At 42.5% G+C, this 19,589-nt stretch overlaps 1 protein-coding gene across 12 annotated transcripts in view; it reads left to right on the forward strand.

The window, feature by feature from the left end:
* The window catches only part of SLC1A2 (solute carrier family 1 member 2), a 151,437-nt gene extending 140,534 nt beyond the window's left edge, over nucleotides 1–10,903 (forward strand). For all 12 annotated transcript variants that reach the window (XM_055300792.1, XM_055300798.1, XM_055300791.1 and 9 more), the window contains one exon: nucleotides 1,378–10,903. In XM_055300792.1, coding sequence (XP_055156767.1) covers nucleotides 1,378–1,449 — 72 coding nt within the window. In that variant the 3' untranslated portion in view covers nucleotides 1,450–10,903. The remainder of the gene's footprint in view (nucleotides 1–1,377) is intronic.
* The last annotated feature ends 8,686 nt before the right edge of the window (nucleotides 10,904–19,589 follow it).

The raw sequence follows: 19,589 nt of genomic DNA on the forward strand, positions 1-19,589 counted from the left end.
AATGATGGTGACAACAACAAGGCACCACCCCCAAGTGCTGCCCGGCGTTCAAGGGCACCACAACATGATTTATAATTTTGCACAGTTATCGATCTGGTTTATCACTGAAGGCCAAATAGGCACATTCAAGGTTAGAGTGAACAGCTTTCTCCAGGCAGTTTGGGCCTGGTGGTCTTTACTGACAGTTCACCGAAGGGGAAACAAATTTGCTGCCACTCTGGTCAAAATGTTAACCGCTTCAAGCATCATTACTTTGCGTTGGTCTCTTTTATTTTCAAATTCTTGCCTTGTCATCGTAGTTTGAAGTTTTGTGAGAACTTAATTTTTATCAGAACAACTGCATGTGGGGTGATCGTTGCTTGTTGCATGGTCTTTCTAGAAAAAAATATGGGGGCCTGCTGGGGATTGGAGGAATGAAGAGCTTTTATTTTCATTCGCTTGGTTTGTGAAGGGCACTTGTTTTCTGTTCCTAGCATGTTGTATGTGTTCCTAATGCATGCGTTTCACTTCCACTCGGGTAAGAAGAAGGTCAGATTCCTTTCAAACATTGCTGCATTTGTCATGTCTCCATATCCTAATGCTTCCATAAATCCAGTCTCTCCATTATGTGGAATATCAGTCGTGGGTTTGAGTTTGCACATGACATTGAGGACAGACAGATGAAAGGTAAGCTAGGAAATGACTTAGATGTGGAGGGAAAACCTCCCTCCTTCTGTGTAAGGGTTCAGTTCGCTTAGAGCCAGGGAAGCATAACATAGGCAGTCTGGTGATGATTCTTGATTCTTCAATGTCTGCATTGAAATCATTTAGATGTACCTGTCACTGACCTCTGGCTTTTAATCCTTTCTTTGCTTTTTCATTTTTAAAGCCTGGATAGCTTATTTGGTATCCAGACCATTGTGATTCTTGATTTTGAAATTGGACATCTATAAACCAACCTGGCCTCGTTGCAACTGAACCTTTCACACGCATGTGTAGAACTAGCTGTCGAGTTCCGGGGTTTTTTTCTGGTTGTATGGAGTAGCACAAGGGCACTGTTTTTGTTTTTGTTTTTTTTTAAGGACTACATTATTATATGATGGGTCTTTGTGCAGTTTGACACCCCTGTAGCCCTAAAAGCATAGTAGAAGTTATCCCCCAAAATGGAAACTCTCTCTAGCTCCTCCATACTCCCCAAGGCAAATGTGGACTTTTCAATGTTTACAAATCAGGGTTGAAAAGCAAGACTGGCTCAAAATCCATTGGAAAAGGATGACCTTTAAAACTAATATTGAAGTCGTGTAGCATGACTTGGATCTGGTGCTCCTCCACATAACCCATGGGGTGGTTTTCTGGTTGGTGGCCTGTAAGCTGGATGCTGATGATGATTATTTTTAGGTAACTCTGGCAGCCAACGGAAAGTCAGCCGACTGCGGTGTTGAAGAAGAACCTTGGAAACGTGAAAAATAAGAATATGACTCTCAGCAAAGTTTTGAACAAACTCCCCAGCGTGTCTTATGGTAAAAGAGAATATAAACAAGCTGTCTTTAAAAAGGAAAAAAAAATGCATCTATTTCTGTGTTTACTTAATCTGCTAGCTGAGGCTTCAAGGATCTGTTGTGAGTCAGTGATAGGTGCGTTGCTGTGTCCTTGCCAAGTGATGCTTTGTAACTGCCTCATTTTCTTACCTGTATTATTCTTTGAAGGGAGGCTGCTGGAGGAATCAGTTTGAATTGAAGACACATTCTTGCCAGCTTCCCTTTGCTCTCTAAATGCAGAGCCTCGAATGCTCTTATCCCAGGGGACATGACTAAAGCAATGTGGTACACTCCGAGGACTGGGGATAACGAGCAGACACTCAGTGTGTGATTCCTTCCAGTGTTCTCCATGTTTCTGCTTTGTTATGCACAAGAGATTCTGTTTGAAGCCTCTAGAAGTAATTCTCCTGAAATGTCTTGTAGAGTTTGCCCATGTGTTGATTAAAAGCAAATTCCCTGTCTTCAGGAACTCTGAGAATCTATCTTCCGTGTACTCTTTAAATATTTCAAAGAGATTTGTAGTGGGAACTGTGCTCTTCGAGGCAGCTGATTACGGAACCCACTGAGTTTCTGCTCTATCCTATCCAGTCTGGGGAAATAATTATTGAAATTTCAAAGTATGTTTCATAATTTGCTCTCCATTTGATAACGGATTAGGATGTAATTGGCATATACAGAGGCTGCTGTACCTGTTGACAAACATTAGAGAGCACAGCCAACGTTAACTTTAACCAGGTTCAAATATTCAAATTTGTGTTTGGTTTGCATTCACCTGGCATAGGGACATCAAGTGAGATTATTTGATCTATGCTTTACTTTCTTCGTTTCAGCTGTAAAATTCTAATTTGGATTTCTAACAAAAAAGACATCTGTAATCCCCACATTCTTTCAATCCCAGACTCATTAACCGAGAAGGCCCCATCATTTTTACTCTCCTCACCCATAGAGGACAGTTATGTTGGCTGTGGCTCTTTTAATACCACCTCTTGATAAAAAAAACAAAACAAAAACAAAAACAAAAAAAAACACTGTCATTGATCTAACATGTAGAAAGCTTTCTGTTGTATTCCATCAAAGCACATAAAACTAGTTATAGGGCACAGTTGAAAGCAGAGCCAGTCTTCTTCCCCAGTCTTTTCGGTAGTAAGGAACAGAAAACAAACGTGCAAAATCCCAGAAAGGTGACGTTCCTATGGCAAAGTCAAAGCAGCCTTGAGCCATGAAATGGGGGCAAATGATGGCTCCTCACAACTTCGCAGATGGAATCTTCTCAAGACTGTCACAGTTTGAGGGAGTAAATAGTGTAAGTGGATTAGCACAGTGCCTTGTATGCCATGGGCACCCAACGAATCCTGATGACTGATCATGTGAGCTAAACTTAGTTTCTCTATCATTTTCCGTTGAATAACTCACAGTATTTTCCTAAGGTTTCTGGCTTTGGGAGTTTGCTGGGGACTTGAACATGAATCATGGAGAAATAAAGTACATTTGACTGACTCCGAGGAGTGTGTAGAACCCTGGTCCACACACAGAATTAAGGGTGTCATCAGAGACCAGCAGATGGGTGCTGGGGTATGCGCAAATAGTCATCAGGTCCAAATGCCCTGAGAAGAGGGCATGTATAGACATCATGTGCTCTTTATTACCTATACCTGGTGACTTTTCTCTTCCAAACCAGACACCTTTGGAACATACAAGAGACATGAGATTCCAGTTGCTTTTGTCTCTCAAACTCTAGTTATTTTTGGATGAGGATCACTCTTGAGCAGTATTAAGCAGCTTTTTGCCTTTTCTTTTTAATGTCTTTCGTCTTTATTTTCATTAGATGGACAGTTAACAGGGTGGCCAGGACATGCTAAAATGTAGTAGTGGAAAATGCATCCTTTAGAGCAGATATTGTGGGTCAAGGGGACAGTTCCTGGAGTTAGCTGTGAAACCGTTCTGGATTGTCTTTAAGTGGTGCTCCCAACAGCTTTTTGATGGTGAAGAGAAGGATCTAGGCAAGGCACTGAGCAGTTTGAGGGTTTTGCTGTTTAAGGCCAGCTTAGCACTCATACACACTGACATGTTTCTCAAAAAAGTAGTGTTGGGATCATCTTCCCAAGACTCTGCCTCAATGTCTTCCTGCTTCGCTTTGTCTTAAACGTTTTCCTAGTTATCCTATAAATATGTAAGGGGACAATGTTCAGAAGAAACAAGGTGTAAAGCTTACTAAAGCAGGTTTTTCTGGTTTTAGACTACATGTAATACGTTTTATGAGAATATATACTTAGGAAATCACATTCAGCTAGAAATTCACATCATATTAAAAATGAATAATCGGTCAAATTCAGGACTAACCGGAAAATCCAGGATGTATGTAGAGGTGACATATGACTGTGTTCTCTATTTTCTAGGTCCCATCCATTCTTCTTTTGCCATGCCCTTTGGGCTTACCTTGCCCAACATGAGTGCCATAAACAGAACAAACAGATCCAGAGTATACCTCTAAGAACCTTTTCCTGATAAGATACGTATAATCCTTCAGTTATATGCATAGATTTATATCAATAGGTTCAACACATATATAAATGCTTATAACAGTCCGTTAGTATTTGGTGATGCATAAGTTATACACAGACACAGCAGGCCAGATCCGTACACTGCATCCTGTAAGGTCTGTAAGTCAAGGCTTTCGCAAAATTTTCTTACAGACTTATTCACTCTTTTTTTAGGAATCCAAATCATTTTGAGCTAAAATCAGTAAGCAGACTTTAATTCTCCCCTTTACAATTTTTGCCCACTGGGAACCCAACTAGAATCATCATTTGATTACCAACTACAATACAATGAGCCAAAGCCAATCAGCAAGAAAAATGGCTTATCTCTAAAGCTAAGGCTTTACTAGATCTTTGAGGATGTGCCTCCCATGCACAGCACCAAGAATCAAGGCAATCGTCTAGATCACATAGATCTTCAATACAGGACTTCAGGTAATAATATCTGAACCAAGTAGATGTCAGATTCAATTCTTTACTTCCTATTGGGTCTGGAAACACAGTCAGGAGTCTCTTTGCCCGCCATAAAGGACAAGTACTAGCTTCTCTGCTACTACTGGTCAGCTGAAAGAAAGGGTGCCAAATGCCTTGCTCCTGGATTTAGACTGCTGGAAAATGAGGAAGGCTTAGGGGAAATTCAATTTATGGGGAAATGTATTCCTGTTAGGAGATGCCAGGAATCCCAATGATTGATTAGAGGGCCTCAGGTCATTTCCAACCTTGCATGGGGAAGTGTGTCACTTGCAAGTATGTCTAGTCAAGAAACCCTTTCGGAGTCAGGTAACCCATCTACTGGGTCCCTGAAAGGAAAGCCAATCCTGCCATATTTTTGCAAAACTGTAAAAGGCTTTGCCTTTTAATTTAAGAAATAAACTTTTGTTTTGTTTTTTTTTTTCAGATTGGTTCTCAATAGCAAACATTATGGTACAATATTTTACTTTTGTCAGAATCAAAGGGTTCTGTCCATGCAAATTTTTCCCATGAAATAGAGCAGTAAATCCAAACAGGTACACACATGCTCAGAGATTTTTTTCCATAGTTTGGACCCTTGATGAGAAGGTCTTTGCAGCTCTTGGTTGGCTTGATGGCTAAAAGTGTTCAGCAGTTACACCCATTGGAGGTGGCTCTTCCTCCCTGCTTTTTGACTCTTGGGGCCATACAGTTGTCTAGGTTTCCAGTTTTGCTTTCCTTATTCTCCAGATAAATTCATTCCAAGGCAAGAAAAAGGACCAATGAGATTTTTTTTTTCAATTCCTGTAATACCCACTCTTTGAATGTTATTAGGGTCACAATAAGTGTACTCTTCATCTCCTTTACCTATTTCGCCCATCCCCTCCATCCACCTCACTTCTGGCAACCAGCACTTTGTTCTCTATATTCAAGAGTCTGGCTTTTTCATTTGTCTCTTTTTATATTTGTTTATTTGTTTTGTTTCTTAAATTCCACATATGAGTGAAATCATATGATATTTGTTCTCTCTCTGACCGACTTATTCTGCTTCCCTTTTTACCCTCTCTGAGAACCTAAAAAAGGATTAAGTTTAAGCAAAGAGCCAGAAGGAATTCTGAAGCGAGAGTTTTATAAATCTAGTTGCCAGAGATTAATGGTCTCAGTATCTCTCATACTTTCTGGCTAAAACCTAGAATAAGGGCCATCAAGTGCCAATCCAGGCGGGCACTACAGGCAGATTATTCTCCTTAGGTGGACCAAATCCAAAGTTGTACATGCAACAGTTGCTTATGGTCTTCCCAAAAGGAAAACTCTGTTCGCACTCGGCCTCCTCCTTTCTCACTCTGCCTCCTGTCATTGTTGCTGCTTAAGAGACAACTTAGTAAAAGACCACATGGGTTAGTGCAAGGATTAGTTTTAGAAAATGATGATGAGGAGTCTTAAATACTATCTTATTTCATAGCATAGCACAATGAATTCATAATGACATAGCAATGATGAGAAATAATGCCGTTGGGTACAAGAAGCATTGACTTAGTCTCTGCCAGTTTTAAACTGTATAACCTAGACTGGTCAGTTTATGCCCAAGCCTCATTCCTTCCCCTATGTCAAGTGAAGGGATTGGATTAAGTGAGTAAAACCCTGAGAATCTATGATATTATGATCTCTGCTTTAATTTCTTTTTTTCAGAAGAGGCTTAATGCTATAAAATATGACTTATTTGTATTTTAAGTCAGAGTGGCCCCCAATAAGGAATTTGGACTTTTTTCATCCCCTTGGGGAGGGATGTTAAATTCAAGTTTCTCTGTTCATTTGATGTTTTACAGCAACCTTGGAAGGTGGCCATGTTAATCCACAGTTTGGTGTTTTGGGATACAACAGACATCCTTTTACAAAACTGCCCTTTGCCTAACTCCACTGTCTTAGTAGAAGTAGTGATTCAGCTCATAGAAAGCTGCTGCTAGAGGGGCAGGGCGAGTCTAGAACCTCACTCAAGGTCTTAGATCATTCCTGCTGGAGCAAAAAAGCCCACTTCAAATACCCAAAACACACAGTTTTCTCCACATCATCCTAATTGCCAACCCAGTATGGGAATTTGGGAGCCTTTGGCAAATAAACTTGAATACTCTTATGAAATCTGGTGCAAGACTTACACAGTAACAGCGATTGTCTGTCAATACCTTCCCTCTTGCCTGAATGCAGACATGCACAGGCTGAGCTTGGGCCAACTCCTTTCTCTGCAGGGATATTTGAATTCATTTTCAAATTGTCCTCATGGTTTCTTTGCTGGTTATCGCTGCTCTCTTCAGTCTGAGGGGTTTCTAGGGTAGATAAAATGCATAGTCTGTCTGCAGGGTGCAGGCCACCGGCATGATCTTTGAACACCCTCTTACACTTTTTGGTACTGCTGGAATGGGCCACTGCTTTCATCCTTGCCCTGTGCCCAAACTTCTGCTAAATATGGAATAGGTTTGGTATCTGCTGTGTTGTGAGCACCTTTATTGCCAGAGAAGACCAGCTCCTTAGATTTGGGAAAGCAAGAAGTAAAAGTAGGACCGGAAGGACTGGGTTAGGTTTTTTTGTTTTGTCTTGTTTGTTTGTTGAGTGCAGAAGATCCAATGCAAGAGCAGCAAGAAAAAAACGCTATTTCTCAACTGACCCATATAAGAACCTATAGAAAAGTAAGAGAAGCCCTCACATTCTTATTTCATTCACTGAAATTATATCCTAAATAATTACTGATTATTTTTTTTCTATGGCCAGCCTTGCTTCACCTTCCTACCTCCAGACCAAGTATCCATTTTGGTATTTGTGAAGTTCTTCTGATTGTCACACAGGACCCTTTTGTGCTGAGTCTAAACCCTTCTACTGAACCAGACCCCACTACTTTGCAGAGTCAACACATGACCTAGAGCATGGGTCATAACAGGTCTCCAGTCTCTGCGGAGATGTCCCCAATCCCTGGGTGAGTGTTGGAACGTAGCAGCTGACTGTTACCCTTGTTGTCATTCCCCGTAGAGATGAGGATGATGCAGTCAGAGCCTTTCTCCTCCTGGGGCTCCATTTCTCTCCATGGCAACCATTCAGCTGCCTAGAAATGGCTGTTGCCTTCGGTAGAAGAGAAATACACACACTAGCCAAGGAAGTTGGTCTAGCACAGCTCTGAGGTTTCTCCTCCACGCAGCGAATCCTCTGAGATGTGTGATCAGAAAGCTGGCACTCTGGTTGCTTACTACTCCAGGAGAATAATTTTCCTTACGAGGAACTCAAGCCTGGGCTTCCAGATATTTCCACAAATCACCCTAACTTCCTCTCGTCTTCCTCCTTCCCCTGGGGAACCTCAGCATTGCATTCCCATGTTGCACAACATAGATCAGATTATCTGGTCGCTCTAGAGATTTGTATATAAAAGACTACTTTTGTGAGGATTTTTGTATATTGTTTTTCTATTTGTTTTCTACGGCTTAAGGAGAGAGCTGGCAAACTGTGAATCTAATTTGATCTTGCTGCCAGCAGATATATTTTGGCTTCCTGGTAAGAACCGATGTTACCAGGGACACTACATTGCCCTGTGATCAGTATCGCACCCCCTTCACAAATTCCTCCAGCCCAATCTTACATTCTTTTCTAAACAAAACCCGGGGCTTCTTTGTTATTATTTATAAAGAGCATGAGGAAATGTATTTATAGTCCTGGATATTATATGTTTAATATTGATTTAGCCTTTAACAATGTTATAGGTTTGTATCTATTCTTCATAAATCACAAAGAACTCAGCAGTAGACTGAATTAATCTATTTAGTATCTGTAATTTTGCAGACAGATATTTTCTTACGGTATTTTCTATACAACCACATATGTAGAATTATAACTAATTAGAGCACAAGAAGTTTCTACAGCAACTTAGAGCTATCAGTTGTTTCCTGAGCATAGAGCCGCATTTGAAAATTTTAAGAATCCAGTCCTTTTCGATGCAATGAACAAAATGACCATAAAGAATGCGGAATCATCTAAATCCCTTAGCTGGTTAAGATGTGCATTTAAACAACTAGTCTTTTTAACTTGAGGAATGGTGCTAATTTCCTATTTCTGACACCAGGCCTTGTTTTTCCAGCTAAGCATTCAAATTTCACAAAAGTAAGAAGATGAAATATAAGGTGAGAATAGTGGGATCATATCTCTATCAGAACCTCCCCTGCCTTCCCAATAATTTATGTAAAAAATTGGCTTAGGAAAACTTTGAATAGCAGAGCTTGAGGGTGAGTGCTAAGAAGCAAATCAAGACAGATTTGTTGCAGTTCATTCTTGCCAAGCAAATTGGTAGTACATGTCACATTGTCATGTGAATTGAGCACATATTTTTAAGAAAAAAGGTTATTAGTACCAGCTGTGAAGCAATACTCTTATCACTGGGGCTGGAGGTGGAGGCTTAGAGTCACACTGAATTGTTTAGAAGCAGCCCAGATAGAGTCTGTCCTCAGGTGAATAACAATCTATGTAATTTCCCCAAAAGGCAGATCAGTAGCCACTGCAAAGACAAGGGGGTCTTCCTTCTGCCAAACACACTTTCTGATAAGGTTGTAGGGCTAGTATTTTTTTTTTTGCCACATTTTTAAAACATAGTCAGTTACATAGAAAGTGTACTGGTATGTATTTGAAACTGTTCCTCATTAAGCAAACAGATTAGAAGTGCCCTCAACTGGCAATGATTGTATCTGTGATTTTCACGTACCGATAGCTGTTCAAAGCATGAAGTTCTTGTGTGTATACAGTAACACTTGGTTCACGCATGAAGAACAGTGCCTATGCACTTTGTGTAGCTATAATGTAGGTATCTATGTGTAATTTCAGTGAAATGGTGTATAGATGTATTTTAATTTAATTTAAATGTTATTTTTTGGCTATTCATCTAAATGCGCTAGACATGTTGGTTGGTGTTTTGAAAACCCTTCTTTTCCCTCTTCGGTAACTAGTGAATCACTTCTCTTCTTTTTAAATGTGATTTAGGGATAGGTATCAGTGAAGAGCTTATCTATGAATCCTTTGTACCAATGATTGCTTGAAAGTCTGGGTGTACAACATCGTTGTAAATATGCAATTCAGAGCAAGGGAGGGTTGGGTGTGTGTCATGATTCTCAGTGAAAGGTCATCTGGTGTCTAGATAATGCATGGAATGCAGCTGTGGAACTTTTGATTATCCAGGGTTGGGTAGGTTTAGAATGAGGACATTTGTTGACAGCCCTCCTTTGCTTGGTAGATTGGACTCAGAGAGACAAAAGGTTAGTCTACTTATGTGCATGCTAGCATCATGTCCTTAGGTAAAGGTCTGCCTCTCTGGTTGCCAAATACTGATCATGATGCTCATGACTTAGAGGTTCTGAAGAACCGTGTCCCCCTTGGTTTCCTGAGTCAAGGTTAACTAACTGCCATGCAGGCAAAACCCTACAAAAGCACAGTTCTGGTAGTAAACTGCATAGTTGTCCATAGAAAGAGCACTAGAGGCACAGGAATGGTCAGTGTACAGCTTTGGGGTTGCAGAAAGGCAACTGATGAAGCACAGATCCCACATATGTGAAGGGAGTATGACCTCTACCTAATAGGCTCTGTGTGCATATTTTGAGTGACTGAAGATGAGATCAACTAATGCAATATACACTTGCCTCTTAGAACACACATTCTGTCTAATTATCACTAAATGGAATGCTGTGGCATGGATAGTTCCTGTAACCCCTTTCTCCTCTGCAAGGACAGAGGAAAATGGCCATGTACATTCGGGGATCCTGAGTGCCCCTCTCTTTTCACAAAAGGGGTGAAACCTATGTGATCCTGTGAGGGTACAAAGCACATTAATTTTCAGTGGCTTCTCCAATGATTGGAGTGAGGGGATACAGATGGTGGAACAGGCACATTTTTCCTAAAAGAATGTGGCTTCTTCAATGCCTGTCAGATTCAGGATGAAAACCCTACTGAAAGAAACCTAGCCTGTAGGCAGGGTTTCCTCTGGAGATTCTTGTGGATCCAGAATGAAAGATAAGAATAATGGTTTCCCTCAACCTCACAATCCCCGTTGGTCTAAAGTCATGTAGCCTAAAGCATCGATAGCACATAATGTTTAAAGACTAATGACTGAAAAAAGATAAAAGCTTCAACTAATTTTGGGGTTGTTTCTTCAATATGGTACTAGGAGATGCCTTGTTGGCAAAGCACATTTGGAGTAGTTGAGATCTTTCATTTTCACCTTGAGCTTTCTTACCATGTGGACTGATTACTGTAGCATTTCACATGTAAAATAACTGGATATTCTTTATATACTGGAAGCAATCTGTGAATCCAATATTTCACTAAGTGTTTTAACTTTTCTGTAAATATCTTTCATCAATAAATGTGGATTCTGATTTCTCTCGGTTGTTGCCTCTCTTTCAGTTCCCATATTAAACTAGTGTTAGTTCCATAACGAGGGTCTCTAATGTTTCTTTTGGAGAAATCGTGGACTGAAAACTGCAGTGTCCAGATGAATACTTCCTAGGATGCCTAGATAGGTAGAGGAGTCACATCTTACCTGAAGTTAGTGAGGTGAACAAAAATGGTGTGTAATCCAAATTTTCCCTGTGAATCGATAATTGTGGGCTATCTCCCAGGTCTCGGGGCTTAAAACAAGGTTTATTTCTCAGGCATGTGGAATGCCCATCCCAAGATGCCCAGGGAACTCTGCTGTGTGCTGTCTTCACTGAGGGAGTCTGAGAGAGACATCATATCCAGGTTTCTGCAGCTGCCAAATTCAGGAGGAAGGGAATGTGGCAGGTGTTACACTGGGTCCTAAAGCTTCCTCCCAAATGTCACGGACCTCCCTTCTGTTCATAGTTCAATGGTCAGAGCAAATCACAGGGTCCTACCTAACCTCAAGGGGGCAAGGAACTGCAACCATACCAGGTGCTTGGGAAGAAAACTGGAAATAGTTGGTGACTAGCTCTGGTGACTTTCGAGCCATTAAGAGTCCTTAAATCATTCATAAAGGCTAGTATACAAACATACAGTCTTTCATTAAGTCCAACACTGCAAGTTTTTCTCTAGTGTTGGAAAAATCATTGCTATGGAGGTAAGTAGCAAGCATTTGGCCGTCACATCGTAGAAAGAAAACACATGGTCTTCAAAAGTAGGACCATGCTCAGAGTAATGAGATTCTCACATGGTGGAAGGTATGTATATAGGAATGGAGGCCCAAGAGAATGGTAGGTTCTCTTCACACACCAGAGCTACTCACATACTGAACAGAATGGCTTAGATTAATTGGATTTTTCTCTCTCATTCTTTTTGGGGGTGAAAGGAAGCAAACATTTTAGTTTAAATAAATAGAATAGACGTGATACACCACAATCCTTTTTTTATGAATGTCAGCAATTTCTTTAAACTACTGGTGAAAATGGACATTTCATTTTAAAAGACACTTTTCCTTCTTCCCCAGGAGTCACGTGTATATCACATCACATCCATATTCAAAATGTTATTAAAATTTCATTTACAGAAAATAAATATGCTTATATTTATTATATGGGCTGCCATTTTGGTTTAAGATAGCAAAGAGCCACAAATCACACCTAAGGTAAACGTAGCTCTTTAGTATGGACACAATTTGGTTGGTTCTTCGAAATAGGGCACAGCCAGAGAGAAACTTGACTGCTTGCTCAGGGAGTATGATCCCCATGTTCTAATTTCTTACCTTCTCTTCTAGAGCAGAAGTGTTTAATTCATCCATTGTCATTGTAACGGTGGAATGTTGCTTTTACTTACCACTGCAAAAAATATATATATATATAATTATTATATATTACATACATATCACCTATCATTATATGTAATTATTATAATTAATAATTATTATAGTTATTAATTATTATTAATATTATTATTTGGGGGTGGGAATGGAAGGGATAATGGACTCAGGCTTACAAGACACGAGTTCTGATCTCCATGTAGTCACTAAAGAGTTGAGTAAACATGGCCAAGTCCCTTTGCAATTTGGAAGTTATTTTGGCGTATTTAAAATTAGGGGTTTGGATGAGATCACTTCTCAACTTTTGAACTCTGAAATTTACCTGTCAGCCAGTCATCACGTATGTATATACATCATGTATGCATACATACTTACATCGAAGTGAAAATGTCACATGACATAGAAGCACATGAAGCCATTACCACGTGCAAGAACTATAGCACCACCAGCAATTTCCCTTGACCTTGGTGCTCCTCCCTATTCCCAGAGGAAACTGCTCCTAGGAATTTTGTTTATCATTTCTCTGCTTTTAAAAAATGGTTTTATCTCCCAAGTATGCGTGCCTACACAAGCTTTGCTTATTTTGAGCCTTATTAAGAGGACTACATGTAGGCTTTTTGAGCGTGTGTCTTTGTTACCTAACGTTGGGTTTCTGAGTTCATCCATGTTCTTGCAAGTAGCTGTGGTTCATTCGTTGTCACTGCTGTATAGTATCATGGAAAACACGCCACATTTTGTTATTCATTTTCCTGCCAGTGGACATTTGCCTCATTTCCAGTTGTTTTTCTGTGTCTGCTGCTATGAGCGTTCTTGTATGTGTCTCCTTGATGTATAACCTAGGAGGCTTTACATATGTGCTCCTAGATACAATAAAAAAGACGTGTGTGTGTGTGTGTGTGTGTGTGTGTGTGTATGACTATTCAAGTTTTTATGTGTCCATGGCTCCATTGATGGGCCCACGCTTGGGACCCCCTGATAATCCACCTACTGCTGGCTGTTTAACGAAGCCCATGTCTCCAGCAGGAATATCGAGGCAAGGGAAACCAGAACATTTTTAGGAGGGGAATTTAAATTGGAAGCTGAAGCGTTCTTTCCTCAGGCTCACAGGACACGGCCTTTGAACCCAGCTCTGCTGGTAGCTAGACAGGACCCACCGGGCCTTTCCCCTCCTCTTTATGCATAATGCCCTCGGCCCCCCAAGCTCCACCTGATGTCCGCAGGCTGTTTGCTATGATGTGAACGGTTGTTTGACAGAAGAAGATACGGGAAGTCACAAGAACACTCTCCGCCTACTCCAGGAACCACTGGCAGCCGGTTAGCGACAAGCTTTGGTCCCACGATGGAGGCGTATGGCACCATAAAGGGCAGCATGTCTGAAAAGGGCAGGTTGTGTGGCTGCCACCTGAGGCACTGAACTTTCTGGGCACCTCTGCTTCCAGACACAGTGACATAAACAGGAAGCCAGGACTCTGCTTCAAAGAGCCACAGGTGACAGAAGGTTCAGGCACCTCTAGGGAAGTTTTCATGAGGACAGGAAGGCCTGGGTGGAGATGCCCACACATTTGACGTGGGCTGCGCAAGAACAGAAGCATGTGGGGTCCCTGGAAAAAATGCAAATTTTATAGCTCAATACTTTTCTTCCCGTTAGTTTTTAAAGTTTAGTTCATTCATCCTCCTACTGAGACAGCAAGAGGCAATAGTTAATTCCCATGTCATTGTAAGAAAGACTGAGCCACAGAGTCAAGCTCAAATTCTGGAGTGTTGGTTGGGTCTGTGTCACTTGTTCAAAAAGAGTACAAAGGGCATAAAACCCTCCAACAGTGAATACTGTCCTTGCTGTCAAACATTTAAAAGCACCAACTCAGAAATGCTCATGAATTCCGTAGATCAGACAAAAAAAAAATCATTAAATCATTACTGTGTCCTCTTTCCCCCCTCCCCTCTACCCGTGTGCTCTCTTTACCAGGCCAGAGTGAATACACAAAACCCCAAGATCTATTTCGGCCAGTGATTTGGGGTAATCAGACGTTAGCCTTCCAAACGTTGTCTGGAAAACTCTAGTGGCCTCCGGTTAAGGAAAAAAAGGCAAATATAGAACTGCAGTCGTCTGTGGTAGACTCCTTTTGTTACAATGACCTGGTTTTCCTGGAATTCTCTAACAGCCTCTATCACTTCTCAGATGTTTTCCAGGCTTGGATAACATAGTGTTCATGGAGAGAGGGGCCCTGAAATTTCCACATTGCCTTCATCTGAGTGAAAAGTTCAGCTGGAACGCACTGTCCCTTGTCCAGTTGCTCCCTTCCTCATCCCAGACCTTCCCCTCATCTTGGTGAAGAGGACAGAGATCATGCCAGACTGTAAGACCAGAAAGGACCTCAGAGGGTGGATATCTGAAGGATAGCCATGCCTTTTGCAGATGAGGAAAATGGCACCCTAATACAAAATGAACTCGAGGTAACGCAATGGTAGCCCAAGGTTAAATCCTGGGTCTGTAGCTCTTCTAGCTACGGGCCACGGACTATTTATGTAGCCTCCCTTTCTTCATCTGTGGAATGGGGCCAATCATGCCTATGATACAGGCGATCAGATGAAAGGACATCCACAAAGTAGTTATCCTTGAGGCATCAATGTCAGCTATCACCACCACCATCACCATCATCATCACTATCATCATCATCATCATCATCACTATTGCCACCCTTTGTGTTATCAATAGCCGCGTCTTAGTGACTAAGCTGGAGGAAGTCATGCTTCCTCTTTCCCAATTTGGCCCCTCTTCCCACCACATCACATGGACACAAGCGTTTAACCCAGATCACGAGCCTGTGCTATCTGATGTTCCAGATGGCCCTCTGATACTTTCTTCTATTACTTACCAGAGCTGTGATTCTTGACAGCGAGGAAACACTAGATTTTTTTCAGGGAAAGGAAGTGAGTCTCAGCCTGGCTAAAGAGGCCTCGCCCTGGGATGGGAGCCCGAGTTGGCTCTTCCAATGGGAAGCAGGACATCCAGGAATGAATCAATTTTTTTCTTTGCTGGAGAAGCCCCTCGGGGAGTCCCTAGCTTACAGCATTGCATAGGCTAATAGAGCCTAGTGTCATGGGAAAGGCCATTTCTGTGGAATGTGCCCAACCCAGCAGGGCCCTACAGAACTCCCTTGGCTGGGTCTATTCTCAGCAGCTTTCTTCCCGTCATCCCTTTCTCCTTTGCCTTATCTTCTTTCACAAATGACGTTTGCTTTCTCCCCCAACAGTTTCAAGAACACAGCTTGGAAGAAACCTTTTGGAGTTTTCTGGTTTGGAGAGCTCATCCGTCACCGTGCTAGAATCACCTCAGGATGGTTCCCCTCTATGCTTTCCAGCAGCTTTGAGGCATGGCCACATCTCAGGAGCCTGCTATTTATGATCAATAGTAGCTATTTTCTTAGGTCGAATCCCTAGAAACAGAACCTGAGACAAGATTCAAATTCACATGATTTTTTTTTGAGGGAGTACTTTTCACTAAATCTTAAAGAATTGAGGGGAATGGGATAAGGAAGAGAAAGAACTGAGCAAGAAGACAATCTCAGGGAAAATTCTAGTTGTCCTTGAAGAAGGAAGACCTGTCTTTGAGCACCCATATCCCTCAGTCATTGGCTGTGGAGTACTCATGGCGGGGAGAGTAGTCTCCAGGATAAGACAGCTCCCCTCTGCTGAGAACCATTCTCTAGACAGGGTTGCAGCTGTGGGTTGTTAGTTGTCAACACAGCAGTTAGGGGATGGATGCACCAACCTGAGAAGCGGATCTGAACGGAGGACGAACAGCATCAGCTAAAGCCTTCATTCCATGCCTGCCTACCATGTAGCAGGCTCTTGTGTACATTAGCTTGCATCATTCTCAACAATTCTGTGAGGTGGGGGTCATCATTATCCCCCCCCACCGATTTTCCAGACAATGCAATTGGTGTTCAGAAACATACACACCAAAGAAAAAGCTGTCCCGGAGGTCTTTCTAGTTTCAATACCTTCCATTATACTGGCTCTCTTTGCCCAAGTAACCCAGCAGAGTATGTTGCTACGTTATCAATATTTTATGATATTTGAACCTGTGTGCTTAATATAATACTCCTTTGATGGATAATCCTGAAGCCCGATTATGCATTCAAACAAAATTGGTCATACTTGTCCCCCTATGTGGTCCTGCATCACCTACTTAGTTGCCTGCTGGAGTCGTGAAACCCATGCTTGATAAATAGGAGATCTCTAAGGATGCCTGCAGCCCCAAGGTGCACCTATAATAGCTGGCCCAGCAGGTCAGAATGGATTATTCTCTTCGTTAAAATATTTGTTAATATTTGCAACTATTTGTCAGCAGGACAATGAGTGTCATCTTGAATGTCAAGAGGGAGGGAGTGTGCTCGCTAGGAAGGGATCACAACTGATTATCAATGACTGCAAAGAAACAGGGAAGAGGGAGGGATTCCTGTTTGTCTTTTGTCTCACGTCTCAATTGCATCAGTTGGGATGAGCGGTAGGGCAATGGTGTCAGCAAGGTGAGCTTATTGGCTCAGAGCACAGTTAGTTCTATCGCGGGTCTAGCAGAGGTCACTCTGCTCAATGTACTTCCCCAGGACCCCTAGATGATAAACCAGCTACTCCCTTAAATAGGTTTGTTGCCATGCCAGAGGGAAAGAGAGTTCTAGGGAGGTCCTCACAGTTAAATGTCACCTCAGCTCACAACCCATTGACCAGGACCAGCCACATAGTCCCATGCAGCTTCAAGGGAGAATGAAATGCAATCCCACCTCCTTTCTCGGGATGGAGGAGATCCAGAAACATCTGTGCCAATAAATTACCATAGTCCACTTCTCTGGTCACCTAGTATTTGATGCACTCTGTCTTACAAATGCAAAATGTACTCAGACCTCCTCTCCAAAGGGGCTACACAAAGTCTCATTCATCCATGGCATCAAACTCGAAGTCTGGGATCTCAGAGGACCACATGGAAGTTTCGATATGTGGTTCGGATGAGTCTCCTGTTGGCTCAGAAATCGGTGCGAGCAAATTGCAAGTTCTCTGCAGCACCCCCCCCTCCTCCCCTCCACCCTTCTACACACAGACATGCTCCAGTGGGAGAATAGGGACACTTTAATCACCATACATTCTCCCATCCGGAAAGGGGACAAATGGAAGACTTGAGTCACTGCGCCATAGCGTTTCAGAAATCGTGGTGGGCAGACATTAGAGGGCCCCCTTCACTTTGAATAAGGGAAATTTCTTGATTAGGTCCCAACCTGGCTCCCTGAGAGGGCTTCCCCAGGGCATTTCCCCCATGGCCTTTCATTGCACCTTCTAAAAAGTGCCCCTTTCTCCATTATACTCTTTGCTTCAGGTGAAGAGAGCACATAGGAATAACCTCTCCTGTAGCAACAGCTTCTGCTTTCTGCTCGAAGAAAACTGGGGTTCAGGGCTCCTTTTAAGTCTTCATCAGGTACAGAGTTTTCTAGTTCAGGTCCACAGTTTCTTGGAATTATGACCCTTAAAATCTTCACTGGCTTTATAAGTTTGACTCTACTCAGCATCCTATACCAATAACCAAACCCTCAGCCCTTCTAGAAACACATCCATTTCTTGTAATTGTGGCTGACTTGAGCCAATCAGGCTTGAGGCAGAGAGCCACATCCTTAGATTTCTTTTTCTCTGAGCCATTTTTTGAAGTGAGAGAATACGCTGGGTGCCACATGAGTTCCCGCAGAGGTTTTAGCAGGAGATATGATGACCGTGCCCTCAAATTGATTTTGCTTCTGAGACCAAGTTAATGTATCATAATCTCTATTTTATCTTTTATTGTTTGGGGTTGAGACCTGGTTGCCTTTCCAGCCCCACAAGCGTTCACATCTCTAGAATCTCAAAGGAATGAAAATATCTGAGATGGTGACTGCACCCTGACCACTCAGGTCTCTGAGTGGCTGTGATGACAGGGTCTCCCGGGGCCCGTGATGAGCAGATGGCAGGACTGAGCAATAGACTTTGTCCTATGGGGCCACAGAGAACTTGCAATTGTTTGTACTGCAAACAATCAGCTGGTATAGCAGGGGAATTTATCTCCTACTCTGGGTTTCGGCTTAGATATTTTCACTTTGTAGTTTCATTTTGAAGCAAAATTAAACAGTTCTTAGGAGCCAGTAACTATCTGATGATGCCTGTGGAAATGATATATGTTTACCTGTCCTGAAGAAAGGGGACTCAGTCCCCAGAGAGGCTTCTGAAGGCGGGCTGGCGGAAAAGACAGTGCAGATCAAAGTAGTCTCAGCTGGTATAATGTTAAGAGTCATTTTTCTAAGATTGAGGCTGGAGAGTTTAGAATGACAAAAAGTGATTTTTTTTTTCCTGCAGCAAAACTGATATTTTGTCTTTATTTCTGCCGCCATGGAATGAGTCTCCAGCTGTCCTCCGAAGCGATGAGTCAGGAAGATGGACTTTCCTTCGTCCAGCCAGAGCCTCCTGTGGGGAAATGCTCACGCTGCTCAGTGGGGCACATTGACCCCATTTCACAGCTGAAGAAACTGAGGCTCCAGTATGCTAAACAAGACACCCTCGGGCATAATGACTATTCAGCTCTCAGCAATCAGGAAGGACAAGATACCCCTCCTCTGGTTCTCTCTTGGATATTTGGAGGCTGGGAGGTGGATTAATTTTGCAGGGACGCTGCACCGCTGCTTCCACTGACCAGCTCTGCACAGGAGGCAGCTACCATGTTCCTACAGCAGAGAATCTGTCTCCATGTGTCACTTGTCCGCATGCCATTTGCTCCAGATTCAAAGTCCTGAGGGTCCTTTGGACCAAGCTTGTCTAGCTCCAGCTTAAGTCATGCTTTCGTGCTCCTCACAGCCACTCTGTCCACTTGCTGACTCAGGACACAGGGGTCCCCTCTGGGAGCCGGGTGGGGCAGGAGCCCCCCTCCGAGACTCTCTGCACACGCTCTGGCCTACAGCTTCCCACATCGGCTGAGCCAGGAGTCCCTCTCCCACTTGTTTTCTGTCTTCACAAATCTGTTGAAACCTCTTTTTCTGTTAAGGTACTTTCTCCTTCCATTCTTTTTGCATTTGGAGGTCTGTACTCCTTTGGTACATTTGCTCTCATCTGAGCAAGTCTTAGGAAGACAAATACACGAGTGAGCACGTTCAGTCTGTTGACTTCAACTGAAAGTCTGAGATGGAATATGCGTTCTCCAATGGAGCAGTCGTGCCCGCTGCACCCCCTTCCAATGCGCGGCGCCACGCCTGTACTAAGCTGCCTCACGTGCATCCCTTGCCTAGCTGGGCCTCTGGGTAA

This window comes from Nyctereutes procyonoides, unplaced genomic scaffold, assembly GCF_905146905.1.
Source record: "Nyctereutes procyonoides isolate TBG_1078 unplaced genomic scaffold, NYPRO_anot_genome, whole genome shotgun sequence".
In the NCBI taxonomy this organism is placed as follows: Eukaryota; Metazoa; Chordata; class Mammalia; order Carnivora; family Canidae; genus Nyctereutes; species Nyctereutes procyonoides.